Source organism: Diabrotica virgifera, chromosome 1 (assembly GCF_917563875.1).
Source record: "Diabrotica virgifera virgifera chromosome 1, PGI_DIABVI_V3a".
NCBI lineage: Eukaryota > Metazoa > Arthropoda > Insecta > Coleoptera > Chrysomelidae > Diabrotica > Diabrotica virgifera.
Genome location: NC_065443.1, coordinates 62327840 through 62345452, shown reverse-complemented (window position 1 = coordinate 62345452; position 17613 = coordinate 62327840). Strand labels below are relative to the sequence as shown.

Sequence of the window (17613 nt, the reverse complement as noted above, 5' to 3'; positions counted from 1 at the left end):
TTTTCCACCGACAGTATGGTGCAAATGAAAGAAATAAATTCGTTATTTCGTAAACCGGCGACTTTAAGGAAAAATCCCGAAACAGGTCGATTTTTATTTTTAAGTTATGATATTGTGGCATATATGGTTTACTAGTGACGTCATCCTTCTGGGCGTGACATTTAATTATGTTAGGTGGCTCTACTCGAGTTACTTGGGAACAAAACAAGAATGAAGAAAATTGGTCCATGGGAAGCTAAGAAAATACATTTTTTTTAACGGAAACCGATTTTGGACTTTGAGATTCCATTTTCTCCAACCTGATTTTTGATTGAAATTTTGGTATTTTTGGTATTTTTCACTCGTAATACCGATAGTAATAATTTTACTTTAACTTTTAAAATATTTTTTATTTAAAAACTAATTTCAAAACTAAACAGTTTTCCCATTCCCTTAGGCCAAAAATATTTAGCTACTACATTGTCATATTTTGACATTTATTTGTGTCAATCGAAATGAGTTGTTAATTTTGAGGTTAATGCTTAGTCCAAAAAGCCACTGCGCATCCGCTAGGAAAAATATTCTAGTTCGGATTTTTTGCACAATCTTACTCAAAAAGGACCCCTTTTAACAAATTTGCATGTTGCCAGGACCAAAAGTTGGTCAAAAATTTTTTAAACGTTTTTTTTTTTTGTTTTTTTCCTAAAATTATTTTTTTTGCATGGAACAAAATTTTTTTAGGTTTTTTTGGATCATTTCAAACAGAAAAGGTCTTTAGTGACTTTTCTCTGAAGTTAATAGTTTTTGACATATAAGCGATTAAAAATTGAAAAATTGCCAAATCGGCCATTTTTAACCCTCAAAAACTATGTGAAAAACCGAAAATTTGAATGTTGCCAAGGTAAGTAGATATTCTTTAAACATCGGTTGATGAAATGCCGAAGAGTTTTTTGCAATACAATATTCAAAACTCCTTTGTTTTTTAATTGCTAATCGAGCGTGCGCGACACTATTTTCCACCGTTGCATGTGTATACAGTTATGGTGCAAATGAAAGAAATAAATTAGTTATTTCGTAAACCGGCGACTTTAAGGAAAAGTCCCGAAACAGGTCGATTTTTATTTTTAAGTTATGATATTGTGGCATATATGGTATACTAGTGACGTCATCCATCTGGACGTGATGACGTAATCGATGATCTTTTTTAATGAGAATAGGGGTCGTGTGCTAGCTCATTTGAAAGGTTCTTCAATTCTCTATTCAGCAATATAAACATTTACATAATTATTTATACAGGGTGTCCAAAAAATTTTTAATAAATTAAATTATTTGACAAAAAAAGAAGTAGAAGTACACCCTGTATAAAAAATTATGTAAATGTTTACATTACTTGATGGAGAATTGAAGAACCTTTCAAACGAGCTACCACACGACCCCTATTCTCATTTAAAAAAATCATCGATTACGTCATCACGCCCAGACGGATGACGTGACTAGCATACCATACATGCCACAATATCATAACTTAAAAATAAAAATCGACCTGTAAGGTGATACAGTAGCGATCAACAGGTAGCAAAAACGTGTTCCAAGATTGCGGCTGTAATTATGAATATTCTTTCGAGATATTTGGCACACGTATTCGTAATATAATAAAGAATGGCGGTACAGAGCCCAATTTGAAAAATATATTAATATGTGGAAATTACTCTGTAATTAAATACAATATTAAAAAAACGAGCCTGTACCGCCATTAAGAAGAACAAAAAAATACACTTTCTTCAAATAAACTTTTTTATCCGATGCCTTGATTTTCTGTCATTTTGGAACTACTAAAATTTTTTATTTCATTAGTAGTTCCAAAATGACACAAAATCTAGGCATCGGATAAAAAAGTTTATTTGAAGAAAGTGTATTTTTTTGTTCTTCTTAATGGCGGTACAGGCTCGTTTTTTTAATATTGTATTTAATTACAGAGTAATTTCCACATACTAATATATTTTTCAAATTGGGCTCTGTACCGCCATTCTTTATTATATTACAAATACGTGTGCCAAATATCTCGAAAAAATATTCAAAATTACAGTCGCAATCTTGGAACGCGTTTTCGCTACCTGTTGATCGCTACTGTTTCCTCTTAAAGTCGCCGATTTTCGAAATAACGAATTTATTCCTTTCATTTGCACCATACTGTCGATGTAAAATAGTGTCGCGCACGCTTGATTCGCAATTAAAAAACAAAGGAGTTTTGAATATTGTATTGCAAAAAACTCTTCGGGATTTCATCAATCGATGTTTAAAGAATATCTACCTACCTTGGCAACATTCAAATTTTCAGTTTTTCACATAGTCTTTGAGGGTTAAAAATGACAGATTTCGCAATTTTTCAATTTTTAATCGCTTATATGTCAAAAACTATCATTTTTAGAAAAAAGTCACTAAAGACCTTTTCTGTTTGGAATGATCCAAAAAACCTAAAAAAAACTTTTTTCCATGCAATAAAAATAATTTTAGGAAAAAAACAAAAAAAACGTTTAAAAAAATTTTTGACCACCTTTTGGTCCTGGCAACATGGAAATTTGTTAAAAGGAGTCCTTTTTGAGTAAGATTGTGCAAAAAATCCGAATTAAAATATTTTTCCTAGTGGATGCGAAGTGGCTTTCTGGACTATACTACTATACATAGTATACCAGCCTCATATTACACATTTTACTAACACCAAGTATACTACTACTAAAAGAACGCTACAATGGTAGTGAAGCTGCACGAGAATACCAATCCCATACGAATTGGCAGAGGAGACGGCAGGGCGATATTCTGTCACCTAAGCTGTTTATCACCGTTATGGAATACGCCTTTAAAATGCTTGATTTCCTTTAGAATTCAACATCCCGTATCTCGGAAACGAAGCATTTGCAGACATATATTTATAAAGCAAACTGTCATGATTTTTTCATGCAGAATTAGAATTAACCCTTGAAGCTTGTCGCACTTATTTAGAAACACCCTGTATTGATGAAGAGCATGGCTAGTTGTCAAAGTACCTAACTTTTTTATTATCCAACATAAGTGAATGAGTGAAAAAGCCGAATGTTAAGAAAGGCTAAAGCGCTGGTTTCCTCGAAAGCGGCACCGAGAAACTGCGACCGTAGCACTGCGATGAATTACGTCAGATTACGGTGAAAAATTCAAGATTCTTCACTGCGGCAATGAAATGTGCAAACTCAGCAAGCGGTGGCTTCCAACGCATCCTTGGAAACCACCGCTATTATTTTGCATGGTACAGTTTTTTATGACGTCATTCATCGCAGTGTTATGGTCGCAGTTTGTCGGCACCGCTTTCGAGGAAACCAGCGCTTAAGGCTACAATTGAGTTGTAATTTCCATATTTTTTAAATGCTTGAATATTCCACAGGGTGTTACGAACTTTCAGGAAAAAACACAGTATTATTGTTTCACCCGATATACAATGACATTTATCTGTTCAGCAACACTATTACTACATCCATATTCTTAGAGAATAAAGCTATAACATATTAAAAAAATCACTAAAATCGTACAACAGGTTTTAGGCTATTGATTATGTATTTTACAAAGAAACTACAACGCTTTATTGTTTCATATAGTCAATGGACCTCTAAATATGAAAAACCCGCGGAGTGTTACCATTTAAAGGGGTGCGTTTTTGAGAAAGGTGTGAATTAGTCCCTAGGCACAGGGCGAATTAGGGTGAGTTCTATACACTTTTGGTACAAACATATCTACAGGAAAATTGTTCCACGTTAAATTTACTATCAAAACATCACACGTTAAAGTCAAAAATATTTTTTTTTACAAAAATATATTCAAAAGAAAAGTAAGAAAAAAACACAAAAGATAGCCATTTTGATTTTTGGCCCATAACGTTTTTCCACGGGGATATAGATATAGCATTGCTTCACAGAAAAAAAGCTTCCATCATTGCTCTTTAAAATGACGTTTAGTAGAAGTTTCTGTGAGCCACAGTTTCCAAAATATGGTTTTTTAAAGTTCGCCACTCACAGCGATTTCGGCCCATTTTTCTTGTTACTTCTCAAACATTATTCTGTAACTTTTTTCTACGTAGTTTTAGGTATATGCAATGTTACATTTAATAGGAAGAAAAGTCAATTACCTTTAAAAAGGTCTATCGTAAAAGGCTGTATGACTCGTAAAAGGCTATTTTTAAGCAAGATATGGTTGTTCAAAGTTTTATACTTTTATTGATTTTTGATACATTTTACGATTATTTTTCAATTTCTCATTATAACTTTTTTTATTGTTTATTTAGGTATATACATGGTGTAATAAAAAAGAAAGCTTATTTTCTTTACTTTAAAATGGTGTATCATAAAAACATTCTGGGACTATTTTTAAACAAGATATGCTTTTTCAAAATGTGACATAATATGTGTATATTATACACATGTAATAGGTCCCACTAAGTTGGAACCATATGGAAAACTTTTTTATTATTAACTTTATGAAAAAAAAATTATTCTTTATAAAATGTTCTACATAGTCTATTACCTAAGATGCAATCATCAGATATAACATTTTATCAATAGTCTGCGAGGTATGTTAGAAAATATGAATTTCGCTCAAGAGTAAAGTACCTTTATATTTCATAATATCGAAAAGTGTTTTTAAGAAAAGTTATTTGGAACTAAAAATTATGTTATAATATGCAATCATATTTTTCTAATTGAATAAAATAAAAAAAATTAAAATTTTTCTCAAATTTCGGATACCCTTGGATATCCTACGGATATCTTGTTTAAAAATAATCCTACATTTTTTTGCAATACACCATTTTAAAATAAAGAAATTAAGCTTTTTTTTAATCCACAATGTATATGCCTAAATGTACAAGAAAAAAAGGCATGATTTAAAAAATAATCATTAAAAATATCAAAAATTATTAAAAGTATGAAACCTTGAAAAAGCATAACTTGCTTAAAAAGAGCCGTATAACCTTATACTTAGACTATTTTAAAGGTAATTGACTTCTCTTTCTACTAAATGTACCATTGCATATACCTAGAAATGCGTGGAAAAAAGTTACAGAACAATTTTTGCGAAATAATGGGGAAAATTGCCCAAAAATGCTGTGAGCTGCGAACTTTGAAAAATCGTATTTCGGAAACTATAAATCTTAGAGAATTTTACCAAACTTCATTTTAAAAAGAAAGGATGGAAGTTATTTTTCGATGAAGCATATCCTATATCCCTGTGGAAAAAAGTTATGGGGCAAAAAACAAAATTGCTTTCTTTCGTGTTTTTCTCTTGTTTTCTTTTGAATATATTTTTGTAAAAAAAATATTTTTGACGTTAAAGTTTCGATTGTAAATTTAACCTGGAACAATTTTCCTGTAAACGTGTTTGTAATAAAAGTGCATAGAACTCAACCTAATTCACCCTGCGCCTAGGGACTAATTCAGCCCTTTCTCAAAAACGCACCCATTTAAATGGTAGCACTCCGCGGTTTTGTCTAATTTAGAGGTCCATTGACCATATGAGACAATAAAATCCCCTTAACGTTGTAGTTCCTTTTAGCTCTCTTATTTTGAACATAATAGCCTATTTAGGAGATTCAAGACATCAAAAATGACCCATTTTTAAGGTGTCCCGATTTTTTTGGCCAGGAGTGTATATATTAATAATATAGATATGCAAAGTCCACAGATAGTGTGCTACTTTTGTTATAAACAAAATGGCGCCCGAAAATCGTGTTTTTTTCAATTTTTGCTCTATAACTCCAAAGATTTTAACTTTACACCAAAAACACCCAAATAAAAATTCACCGTAATTAAATTCTGTATACAGACACGTTTTTCACGATTCAATTCGACGAAAAGTTTTCTCGGAAAATGCGGGTTTTCCAACAAAATCTTTAATTTTCAACTAAAATTTTAGGTAAGTAATTATTTATCAATAATTATATTTACTGAAGCCGATTGAAAGGACATCGCACACATCTTATGGAAAATATAATGTCACTCAAATTCAATAAAATTTATACGAATAGATTCGTTTTAAATTAACGGTCAAATCTTATCATTGCGCCAACTCCATATTTTCAATAATAAGAGCAGAAATTGATATAAATAAATCTGAAATCAAATGGATACGTACATAAGTTAGAGAGAGAAAAAATATTTTATAATACCCAAATTGTCGGTACTCCATAAATCAGCGGATTAGTTTCACTAATCCGCTTAGGCCCAGCGGGGTTTAAGCTCTTTTGAACAGCACCCAGAGTAATAGTGATTGTAACTGACAGTTTTACTGACTGCAAAAATGTGATTTCGATAAACTTTAATTGCAATTTGCGCCGTAATTAATCATAATTAAGAGTTGGCGCAATGATAAGATTTGACCGTTAATTTAAAACGAATCTACTCGTATAAATTTTATTGAATTTGAGTGACATTATATTTTCCATAAGATGTGTGCGATGTCCTTTAGTAAACAGTTTAGCAACAAATTATTTGTTAGTTAAACATTTACGGCCGCTATAGTAACCACAATAATAATGATGCATAAGAATAAATAAGATTTTTGTATAACAACCTATACCTATCTGATGTACCTACTTTACAGAATTGAAATTGGACTATGTAAGCAGCATCAGGAATATTTTAAAATTATAAACAATTTTTTGGTTTATAAACAAATAGAATATCTCGGCAAATATTAAATTAAATTATGAAAACGGTTTTTGAAAGAACGCGGCAGGACGCTTCTTTTAAAAGAAAAAACGTTTAATTGCGATGAGTGGTTCCTGAGCTATAACCGGTCAAAGTTGACCGGCATGTAAGGTGAAGATATAAAATAAAGGGTGGTAATTTTCGAACCATCACCTTTCTATTTTGGTCCTCTTTCTCCACACAAATTTTCATATGTTGAAAAGACTCATAACATATATTATATAATAATAATAAAAACTATCGGTATTACGAGTGAAAAATACCAAAAATACCAAAATTTCAATAAAAAATCAGGTTGGAGAAAATGGAATCTTAAAGTGCAAAATCGGTATACGTTAAAAAAATGCATTTTCTCGGCTTCCCATGGAGCAATTTTCTTCATTCTTTTTTTGTTCCCAAGTAACTCGAGTAGAGCCATCTAACTAACGCATTATTGATAGGATCATAATTTTTGAACCATCACCTTTTTACTTTCGTCCTCTTTCTCCACACCAATTTTCATATCTTTAAAATAGTCATAACATATATTATTATAATAAAAACTATCGATATTACGAGTGAAAATTGCCAAAAATAGCAAAATTCCAATCAAAAATTAGGTTGAAGAAAATGTAATCTCAAAGTTCAAAATCGGTATAAGTTAAAAAAATGCATTTTCTCGGCTTCCCATTGAGCAATTTTCTTCATTCTTTTTTTGGTTCTCAAGTAACTCGAGTAGAGTCATCTAATTAACGCATTATTAAATGTCCAATTTGCTTTTGTTTTGTTATAATAGATTAATTTATTTATAAGAAAATAAAACTACATATGTATTGTTTCCAGTTGTAGACTTTATTTTAGATAACTTACCACATGTGTACCTTTTAACGTTTAAAATACAAATATTCTCATTTGAAAGCTATATAATTATTTAAACAATCTTTGGAAAAAAAAGTTAAAATTTTTTGTTAAATGTAAATTAATTTATTATAAAACAAAACAAAAGCAACTGTGACATTTAATTATGTTAGGTGGCTCTACTCGAGTTACTTGGGAACAAAACAAGAATGAAGAAAATTGGTCCATGGGAAGCTAAGAAAATACATTTTTTTAACGGAAACCGATTTTGGACTTTGAGATTCCATTTTCTCCAACCTGATTTTTGATTGAAATTTTGGTATTTTTGGTATTTTTCACTCGTAATACCGATAGTAATAATTTTACTTTAACTTTTAAAATATTTTTTATTTAAAAACTAATTTCAAAACTAAACAGTTTTCCCATTCCCTTAGGCCAAAAATATTTAGCTACTACATTGTCATATTTTGACATTTATTTGTGTCAATCGAAATGAGTTGTTAATTTTGAGGTTAATGCTTAGTCCAAAAAGCCACTGCGCATCCGCTAGGAAAAATATTCTAGTTCGGATTTTTTGCACAATCTTACTCAAAAAGGACCCCTTTTAACAAATTTGCATGTTGCCAGGACCAAAAGTTGGTCAAAAATTTTTTAAACGTTTTTTTTTTTGTTTTTTTCCTAAAATTATTTTTTTTGCATGGAACAAAATTTTTTTAGGTTTTTTTGGATCATTTCAAACAGAAAAGGTCTTTAGTGACTTTTCTCTGAAGTTAATAGTTTTTGACATATAAGCGATTAAAAATTGAAAAATTGCCAAATCGGCCATTTTTAACCCTCAAAAAATATGTGAAAAACCGAAAATTTGAATGTTGCCAAGGTAAGTAGATATTCTTTAAACATCGGTTGATGAAATGCCGAAGAGTTTTTTGCAATACAATATTCAAAACTCCTTTGTTTTTTAATTGCTAATCGAGCGTGCGCGACACTATTTTCCACCGTTGCATGTGTATACAGTTATGGTGCAAATGAAAGAAATAAATTAGTTATTTCGTAAACCGGCGACTTTAAGGAAAAGTCCCGAAACAGGTCGATTTTTATTTTTAAGTTATGATATTGTGGCATATATGGTTTACTAGTGACGTCATCCTTCTGGGCGTGATAGCGTAATCAATGATTTTTTTAAATAAGAATAGGGGTCGTGTGCTAGCTCATTTGAAAGGTTCTTCAATTCTCTATTCAGCAATATAGACATTTACATAATTATTTATACAGGGTGTCCGTTGACACCCTGGCAGGGTGGCAAGTTGAGTTGCCATTAAGTCATTGAAATGTAAACAACTCAATTTGGATCCCACGTGTTGGGAAATTTCAATACATTACCTTAGGGCATTATCCTAGTTGCCATGTGACCATCATAAGGCTTTTTCCTAAAGTATGCACTTTTAAGGCATCTATATTATATGTAAAGGGTTTTTACCCGGATATTTTTCTTTTGTGGCTCAGCTAGCATCCAGTTTATCTAATACTGATGATGATTTTTTATAAAAATCGAAAACGTTTTGTTGTAATGTAGACCTTTTAAGGGATTTTAATTAAAAAATTTATACCTTTTACAAAGGATTTTTTCCAATTTTGTGATTGATGGTATACAGCCAACTACAGAAAAAACATTTTCTTTTCCTTGGGGATTTTGAATTAGTAAAACATATTTTTAATTACAACTGAACAAAAACAGGAATCATCATTGTGAACTTAGTACTAAAGAAATTTTCAAATATACACTAATTATGTCGCCACAGGTTTAACAAACAGTTTTTTTTTCAATATTGAAAGGTTTCTTACATACAATTCCACATAATAGACGGTATTTACTTAATATAAAATTGGAATATGGAAGGCGAAGGGAGTTCGTGTTTGACCCCAAATTCAGAAATTTTCTTTTTTTCGAAAATATAGGGAATTTTTTTATTACAAAATATGAGGGTATCTAGAATGATATTAAAGTCAAATAAAAAAATAATGAGTTTAAAATTGAAAATATTCCTGAATTTATTAAATAAAAACATGCATTGGGGTCCAAATTCGAAAACCGTTCCAAACCGTTTTCATAATTTAATTTAATATTTGCCGAGATATTCTATTTGTTTATAAGCCAAAAAATTGTTTATAATTTTAAAATATTCCTGATGTCGCTTAAATAGTCCAATTTCAATTCTGTAAAGTACACCAGAAAGGTATAGTGCCTTTTTATACAAAAATCTTATTTATTCTTATGCATCATTATTATTGTGGTTACTATAGCGACCGTAAATTTTCAATTAACAATTAATTTGTTGCCAAACTGTTTACTAAATTTCAATCGGCTTCTGTAAATATAATTTATACCAAAGTAGCTTTAATCTCATCACGTTATTTAATTATTGATAAATAATTACTTACCTAAAATTTTAGTTGAAAATTAAAGATTTTGTTGAAAAAACCCGCATTTTTCGAGGAAACTTTTCGTCGAATTGAATCGTAAAAAACATGTCTGTATGCAGAATTTAATTACGGTGAATTTTTATTTGGGTGTTTTTGGTGTAAAGTTAAAATCTTTGGAGTTATAGAGCAAAAATTGAAAAAAAAAACACGATTTTCGGGCGCCATTTTGTTTATAAAAAAAGTAGCACACTATCTGCGGACTTTGCATATCCATATTATTAATATATAGAATCCTAAGATTCGATTCCAGGAATAAAATTACTGGTAAATATCTTTTTCTTGTATTTTGCTAATTAGCCCAGAGTAACTGCCCTGATGGATTTCTGGTCAGTGTTTTGTGCTGTCAGAGACAGTATTAGAACAAGTTTTGTTTATTACATATTACATAGGCGTACTCTAGACGATAATAGTTATTTATGAAACAGTTCGTGAAGTATGCTTTTTGCAAAGGCACGCGATGTTTAGACATCGCATAAGTTCGCAAAAGTACTTCAAGCACAGTTTCATACAATATTTTATCTACGATAAACAAATAAAAAAACTGTAACTCTTCGTCACTGGAATTCATTTCTATTCTAGAATGTTTAGAACTTTGACATTTAAAAATTCTAACTTCTTTCAAACCACAAAACTGTCAAAACTTTTGTAGTAATTTATTGCTGACAATGTCATCACCATGACAACGCGAAAGTTAAGGATATTTGATTTATGAAAGTGTGTCAAAAACAGTGCGAAAAAGTAAATCCCATTTAAAATACATTGTTACTTCACGCACACTTTAAATCCTTCACGCACTGCTATCTATAATGACACTTTTCACAAACTAAAAATTTATACATAATTTGAGATTGAGTAGAATAAAAGTAGGTAAATTATCACACACAACACAAAGCATCATTTTTCATTTTACTAACACCAAGTATACCACACCTAATCTAAGTATTCCACTGTACTAGGGGCGTTTTCTTCTATCAGTGCATTCACTGATCTATCAATTTATTCAATGATCTATCAGTAGCATCAGTGGCTAGTGCATTTTTCTTCTTTTCTATCATAAAAGAGAACAATCGGTGCCTATCAGTAAATGAGTGGATAAGCTTTCAAAGCTTCAAACATTTAGTACATTTCAAACAAAGTTTTTTCAGCAAACCAGTAAAAAGCTACATACCTGTGGCGGTTCAAGTAAAAAACTGGAAATATGTGCAGTGTCATTGGCATTCCTTTCTAAAATCTGAGCTGCAGGGGTATTTACAGCATTTATGGACATTTCCAGAGTATGTTGCAAAAACCTCGCATTTGCAAATGGTAACCCTACCATTAGGTAGTAAAGACCAACAGTTCTTTCGCAGCCGTCCCATTTGAGAAACTTGATTCTGATTTCGTTGAGCTGCTCACAAAATTCTGAGAAATCCCGTATGTGACCATTCTCCATTTGGAAGTCTGTGAAGAATAAAGAACTTTTGTAGTGTTACATACAACAGTCGTTTACTTTTTATCACTGTGCTTACTTTATAATTACGTTGCATGGTAGGTACAATGAAATATTACACTTAGTGGATATTGCCAATTAAGCATATATTTGGAACATTTCAATTTAATAATCCTACTATACTTAAATTTGAAAACCTACTCTTCTACATACCAATAATTTATTTTTTAAACATAAATATTTTTTAATATTTTTATATTTTTTATCCATAATTCAAGACAATTTTTTTTTCAATTAGAAGGATGAAATTGCATATTAGAATATAGTTCTTAATTCCAAACAGCTTTTCATAATAACAGTTTTCAATATTGTGAAAAATAAAGCTATTTTACTCTTGAGCGAAATTCAAATTTTTGGACATACCACGTATAATATTCATAAAATTTGATATCTGACGGGTGAATCTTAGGTTTTATACCATGCAGAGCTTTTCATGAAGAATAACTTTTTTTTTCGTAAAGTTAATAATAAAAAAGTTTTCCATATAGTTCCAACTTAAAGGGACATACTGTATAAGATTTGGAATCCTTACGTAAAAATAAGTTTTATTTTTTTATTTTCACGGGACAAGCCCAATACAAATACAATTTTTTACAAATTTTGGAACAATTTAGTAGATACTAAAAGTCATAAATATGTTACGGGTAACGTCGTTAATCCGGCCAATAACGTTAATAACTGGTCAATGTCGACAATGGCCTGTTGAATTAGTCATTGTCGACAATGGCCTGTTGAATTAGTCATTGTCGACAATGGCCGGCTCTTAACATTATTTTCCATAGAAACTGGACATTGATGATAATTTTAAATTCTTGGTAACATTTTCATCATTGTCCGGTCAATGTCAACAATGCCCGTTGTTAATCGGTCAATGTTGAAATTTAGACTAAAAGATAGGTTATGATTATTTATTTGCTTCATTTCTGTTCTAGTGCTGAAATTACTTTTTAATTTTATTTATCAACGGGCAAGCCCAATTACAATAATGTTAAACTATAAACTCATAATACTGACTATATTTACGGTTACAATAAAATAAGTTAATCTGTATTATTATTTATTTATTAACGGTTTCACCATTGTTCAAAAAAGTAATACAATTAATTATAAATTAGTTGACATAGTTAAATTCTAACATATACAATAAAAAACAATATAAAACGTGTTAAAAATATGATGTATGTATTTTGTTTTGCATTAATAGACCAAATGACATAAAAATGGTAGTTGGTCTAGTAATTTATAACAGCTAAACTTCCTAAAATATATTTAAAGCATAAGTAGACCAAGCGACATTTTTTTTTTCTAGAATATGGTAGGTGCATTTCTATTGAAACTTTGCAACCAAAAAGAGTTATAGGTGATCATTCTTCTGTTAAAATTTTGTGCAAATATGTTAATAAATGCATTTTTAAGAAACGAAAAACTTTGAAGCCATTTATCTCAAAACTATGTTTTGGCGCTTGGTCGAGTTATGCACAACGCCGTCCAACTTAATGTTGACTACTTTTTATTATAGAATGTAACAATAATTTATTTATTTATTTTACGAGAAAACCCCATTAACAAATTACAATTAACAAAATAAATAACTTAATTCTAATAAACTTAATTCTAAATTAAAAATTTAAAATAAATTATTTCCATTATACATTATCATATACACCCTTAAATAGAGACTAGGTTACATCACGTCATATTGCAATCTAAAAATTTATGCTCCTTAACTGACTTTTAAAATAATATAAACTAATACCAAAGACCTCTAGATGATACTGATTTATAATTCTTGCATATTTATCTAAAGGAGAATAGTAACCATAGTTTGTTCGGTGCAATGGTACAAAAAATGAGATAGAACGATTTCTCCTATTTCTTGAGGGAATCCCAATGTGTAATTGATTCACTAGATCTGTACAATATATTGTACAATTTACTAATTTGTACAGAAATATTAATCCAGCACAAATCCTGCGATCTACCAGGGATTGTAACTTAAGTTGCTTTTCAATTTCACTATACTCATGATCTACTATAATCAACTTAAGTTTATAAGAGCACACCCGCAAGAATTTATGCTGAATGCTTTCAATTGTTGCAATGTGCACTGCATGATATGGAGACCATATCACCGAAGCATACTCTAATCTAGACCTAACTAATGAACAATAAAGAATTTTGAATGTATTTACAGAAAAAGTTTTACAACTCCTAACTATAAAACCTAGCATTTTTGATGATTTCACTGTAATTGTATTAATGTGTTCCACAAAAGTTAAGTTTTCATCAAATATAACCCCTAAATCCTTAATTTTAGAAACATAATTCAGTGTTATCCCTTGTAATGAATATGAAGTATTCAATTTTCTAATTCCTTTAAAGAAGCTTATATGACAACATTTAGAAATGTTTAACCTTAGCTTATTTATCCTACACCATTCATCTAATCTATCAACATCTTCCTGCAGAAGTTTTTGAACCTCCAAACTGCCAATTACTCTAAAAAATTTCAAATCACCTGCAAAACCCAGGGCTTCACAGTTCTTAAAACATTCAAAAATACTATTTACAAATAAAACAAAGAAAATCGGAGAACAGTGTCCTCCTTGGGGAACTCCTGAGGAAACATTTATAGAATCTGATTGATACGAACCTATTTTAACTCTTTGCTGACGGTCAGACAAAAAGCTCTTAATCCATTTTAGAGTGTCTATGCTAAACCCAACATTATAAAGCCTATTGAGTAATGTGTGGTGATCTACTTGGTCAAAGGCTTTGGAAAAGTCAGTATATATAGAATCCACTTGTTGAAAGTTGGATCCACAAAAGCCATGTTGGTTATTGGATATTAATCCTCTACAGAGCCACTTCAATTGATCACTTACTAAGCTATCAAATAGTTTTGGGATTGATGACTGGATACAGACACTCCTATAGTTAGTAACAAGATTTTTTGCCCCACTTTTAAATATAGGCATTATAAAACTATGCTTCCATTTATCTGGAAATATTGAGCACTTCAAAGATTGATTATATAGTAAATATAATGGAACAACTAAAGTGTAAATACAGTGCTTAAGTAAACTGTTTGGTAACCCATCTGGACCTAGTGTGTTTTTATTAGGAAGCTCCAAGATTTTGTTAAAAATTTCTACTTTTGAAATATAAGTGAAGTTAAAACTTTCAGAAACATTTTCAGGTATCTCTATTGACAGTGAATCATCCTGGTTCCTGGAAGTATATACTGATTCAAAAAAGTTTTTAAACAATGCAACACTTTCTTGACCATTTCTGGCTTCTTTGTCATTGTAAATTATGTTTTGAGGCAGAGAATGATTTGACTTTAAGTCTCGGATATATTTCCAAAAATATCTAGGATTTAATTTAAATTCTTGATCCACCTTAATTAAATAGTGTTGCCAACATTCCTCCCTGACTCATTTACACTCCCCTCGCAACCTAGAAAACTCATTATAACTAGCATAGGATTTCGTATGGACATAGGCTCTGTGTGCTGCTCTTTTAAGGTAACAAAGATTTCTAAGCTCAGATGAAAACCACTTAGGATACGTCCCAGTTTTATAGAGGCACAAAAAAAGAAATTTCCAAACTCAAGACTTCATAAAAAACCTCCAAAGATGTATTTATATCCTGGTACAACAGACACCGCTCCCAATCTATACCTGCCAAATAATCATTAAGACCCAAGTAGTTGGCATTTTGAAAATCATAGTAATAGTCTTCATAAAATAAACCAGAGGGATCCTGTTTCTTATAAATATTTCTAATAATACATTCATAACTGACATAATACAATAATGTAATTTAGAGGTTTTTACACATATTGAAGTGGCTAGTTACAATTACTTGTACACTGGATGTTTACACTGATGATGGTCAGTTTCACTGAAAACGTTTTGTACTTCCACTCCTTTGTGGATAAATTTTAAGAGTTTTAATAAATTCATATGCCTACATACAACAGAAGTGTTTACTTCATTCCACGTTGTTATATCGAAGGTATACAGCCAACTACAGGGTTTACCCCTTTTTAAAGTTTTATAAAATATAATAGTTAAAATAGTTAAAAAAAATAAATTACATACAGAACAAGTTATAAACAGACTGATAAGGATCGACAAAACAAAACAATTAAGAGGCAATATTAATTTGTTGCAAGTCACATATAAATTGGTTACGTGTAGAACTAAAATTAAGCCTCTCAGTATTTTCATTTGTTAGGTGTAACATTCTAGTTATAGGTTCATTGAGGCCATAATTATATGGATGAAATGGTACATGAAAAGTGTTTTCAACTGCATTTCAAGTACTGTATGAAGGAACTTTAAGTAACTTTTATTCAAGACATTTTTTCAAATTATGAATAGATGGCTCTATAATCGGAAAAAACAATTGTTGGAAATGGAAAATTAAATTAAAAAATGGAAACTCCCCACTTAAATGGAAAACTTATTTTGGTTTTAGGGCCTAATCTTCACAACCCAATAGGTTCCCATAACGCTTGAGTAACTGCAAATTTAGCATAATATCTTCCTCCCCTACTATATAATAGGTAAACAGCACAATTTTCTATTAAATTCTTATCAAACTACAACGCCATGAAATGGACTTAAGAACAAATATGGATGGCATTATGCATAACTCGACCAAGCACCAAAACATAGTTTTGAGATAAATGGCTTCAAAGTTTTTCGTTTCTTGGTTGCTTAATGGTCGCTTAATGGTAAGTGGATTAATGTTGCTTGGTTTAATTTTGTTTTTCTTAGTAACCGTTAACGTGACAATAACAGGGTTTTTTTCCAAGATAGTTTTAGCTATGTGTCACCAGAATCCGCTGTTATCTGGATATTAAAGAAATGGCGCTTGGTCGAGTTATGCATAACGCCGTCCATATAATGTAGGTGGTGCAACTTTTCAAATGGAAGTTTTCATACATTAATTTCTTGTTTTTTTTTTCTCCTGATTTCATAACTCTAAATTAAGCATACACCATTTAGATTCACATTCAATGTTATCTGTTATCCTGTCAAATAGTTATCCTGGTTTAAAAATGCATTCCAATCAACCTCTATATCATAAACAATTACTCATTCTAGATTTTTAACAAATTTGCCATACTTGTTATTCTTAGAGAATTTTAAATTCTAATTTGCAATAAAGCAGCAGGCATACAATTGAATGTGCATTAACTGCACACGAGATTTGTTACTTTTAAAAATAAATGCATTTACAGTACATAATTGTTTTTTGAGAACAAAATTTAAGTTTATGTTTAATATTAACCTACTTTTTCTTATTTAAATGAAGGATTTTCTTACCTTAACAGATCCTTGAATTTCAGAACTATTCACGATACCGTTTTTATAAGCTACTGCTGGTTGTCTCTTTTTTTTTCCAATTTTTTTGTTTTTCAATAGAAACTTTTTAATTAATACTTATATGTCATTTTGTTATCTACATAATTAAAAACAGGAACCCGGAGTAATGTCAAATGTCACACTTCCGTGACAGTTATTTGACAGTATCAGTTAAATCTCTGTTCTTTTGTGATTCCACAGATTACAGAACACCAACGAGAAAGAGAAAGAGAGACCATGGCTCTGCTTTTTGCTTGTATGACACTATGCATTTTCTTGTATCGTTTCTGATATCGTTTCTTGTATCATTTCTTGTATGTACATTTGTGCCCTGTATGACACTATGCAAGTTCTTGGCCCTGATTCTAATTCATTTCGACAGTCGCAATTTCATTTCGACACCGCCATGACAGCCGGAGAGTATAGCGATTCTTGGGGATATTAACCTTATGTTGAGACTGCTCAGAATTTGGGTTGGCGCTTCGGTTTCTTGGATTTTGTTGATAGTCTGGGAAAATTATCGAACAAATACCATTTTTGGGAAAAATTATTTACCAGCTATTTTATTGCTAAAATCGAATCTTAAGATTGCATATTTTATATTAGTAATATGGGGTATGACAAGTCCGCAAAAAGTGTGTTATTTTATTTATAAACAAATTAGCACTCCTAAATCTTCTTTTTTTTTCAATTAGTGGTCTGTAACTCCTATAATTTTTCC

General features: G+C 30.7%; 1 protein-coding gene across 1 annotated transcript in view; it reads right to left on the bottom strand.

The window, feature by feature from the left end:
* The window catches only part of LOC114341395 (protein Smaug homolog 1), a 51964-nt gene extending 34955 nt beyond the window's left edge, over positions 1-17009 (bottom strand). Inside the window, exons 1-2 of the mRNA XM_028292187.2 lie at positions 16854-17009; positions 11194-11465 (exon numbers count right to left, since the gene is read on the bottom strand). Of these exons, the coding sequence (XP_028147988.1) occupies positions 11194-11457 (264 nt within the window). The 5' untranslated portion in view covers positions 11458-11465; positions 16854-17009. The remainder of the gene's footprint in view (positions 1-11193; positions 11466-16853) is intronic.
* Positions 17010-17613: the final 604 nt, after the last annotated feature.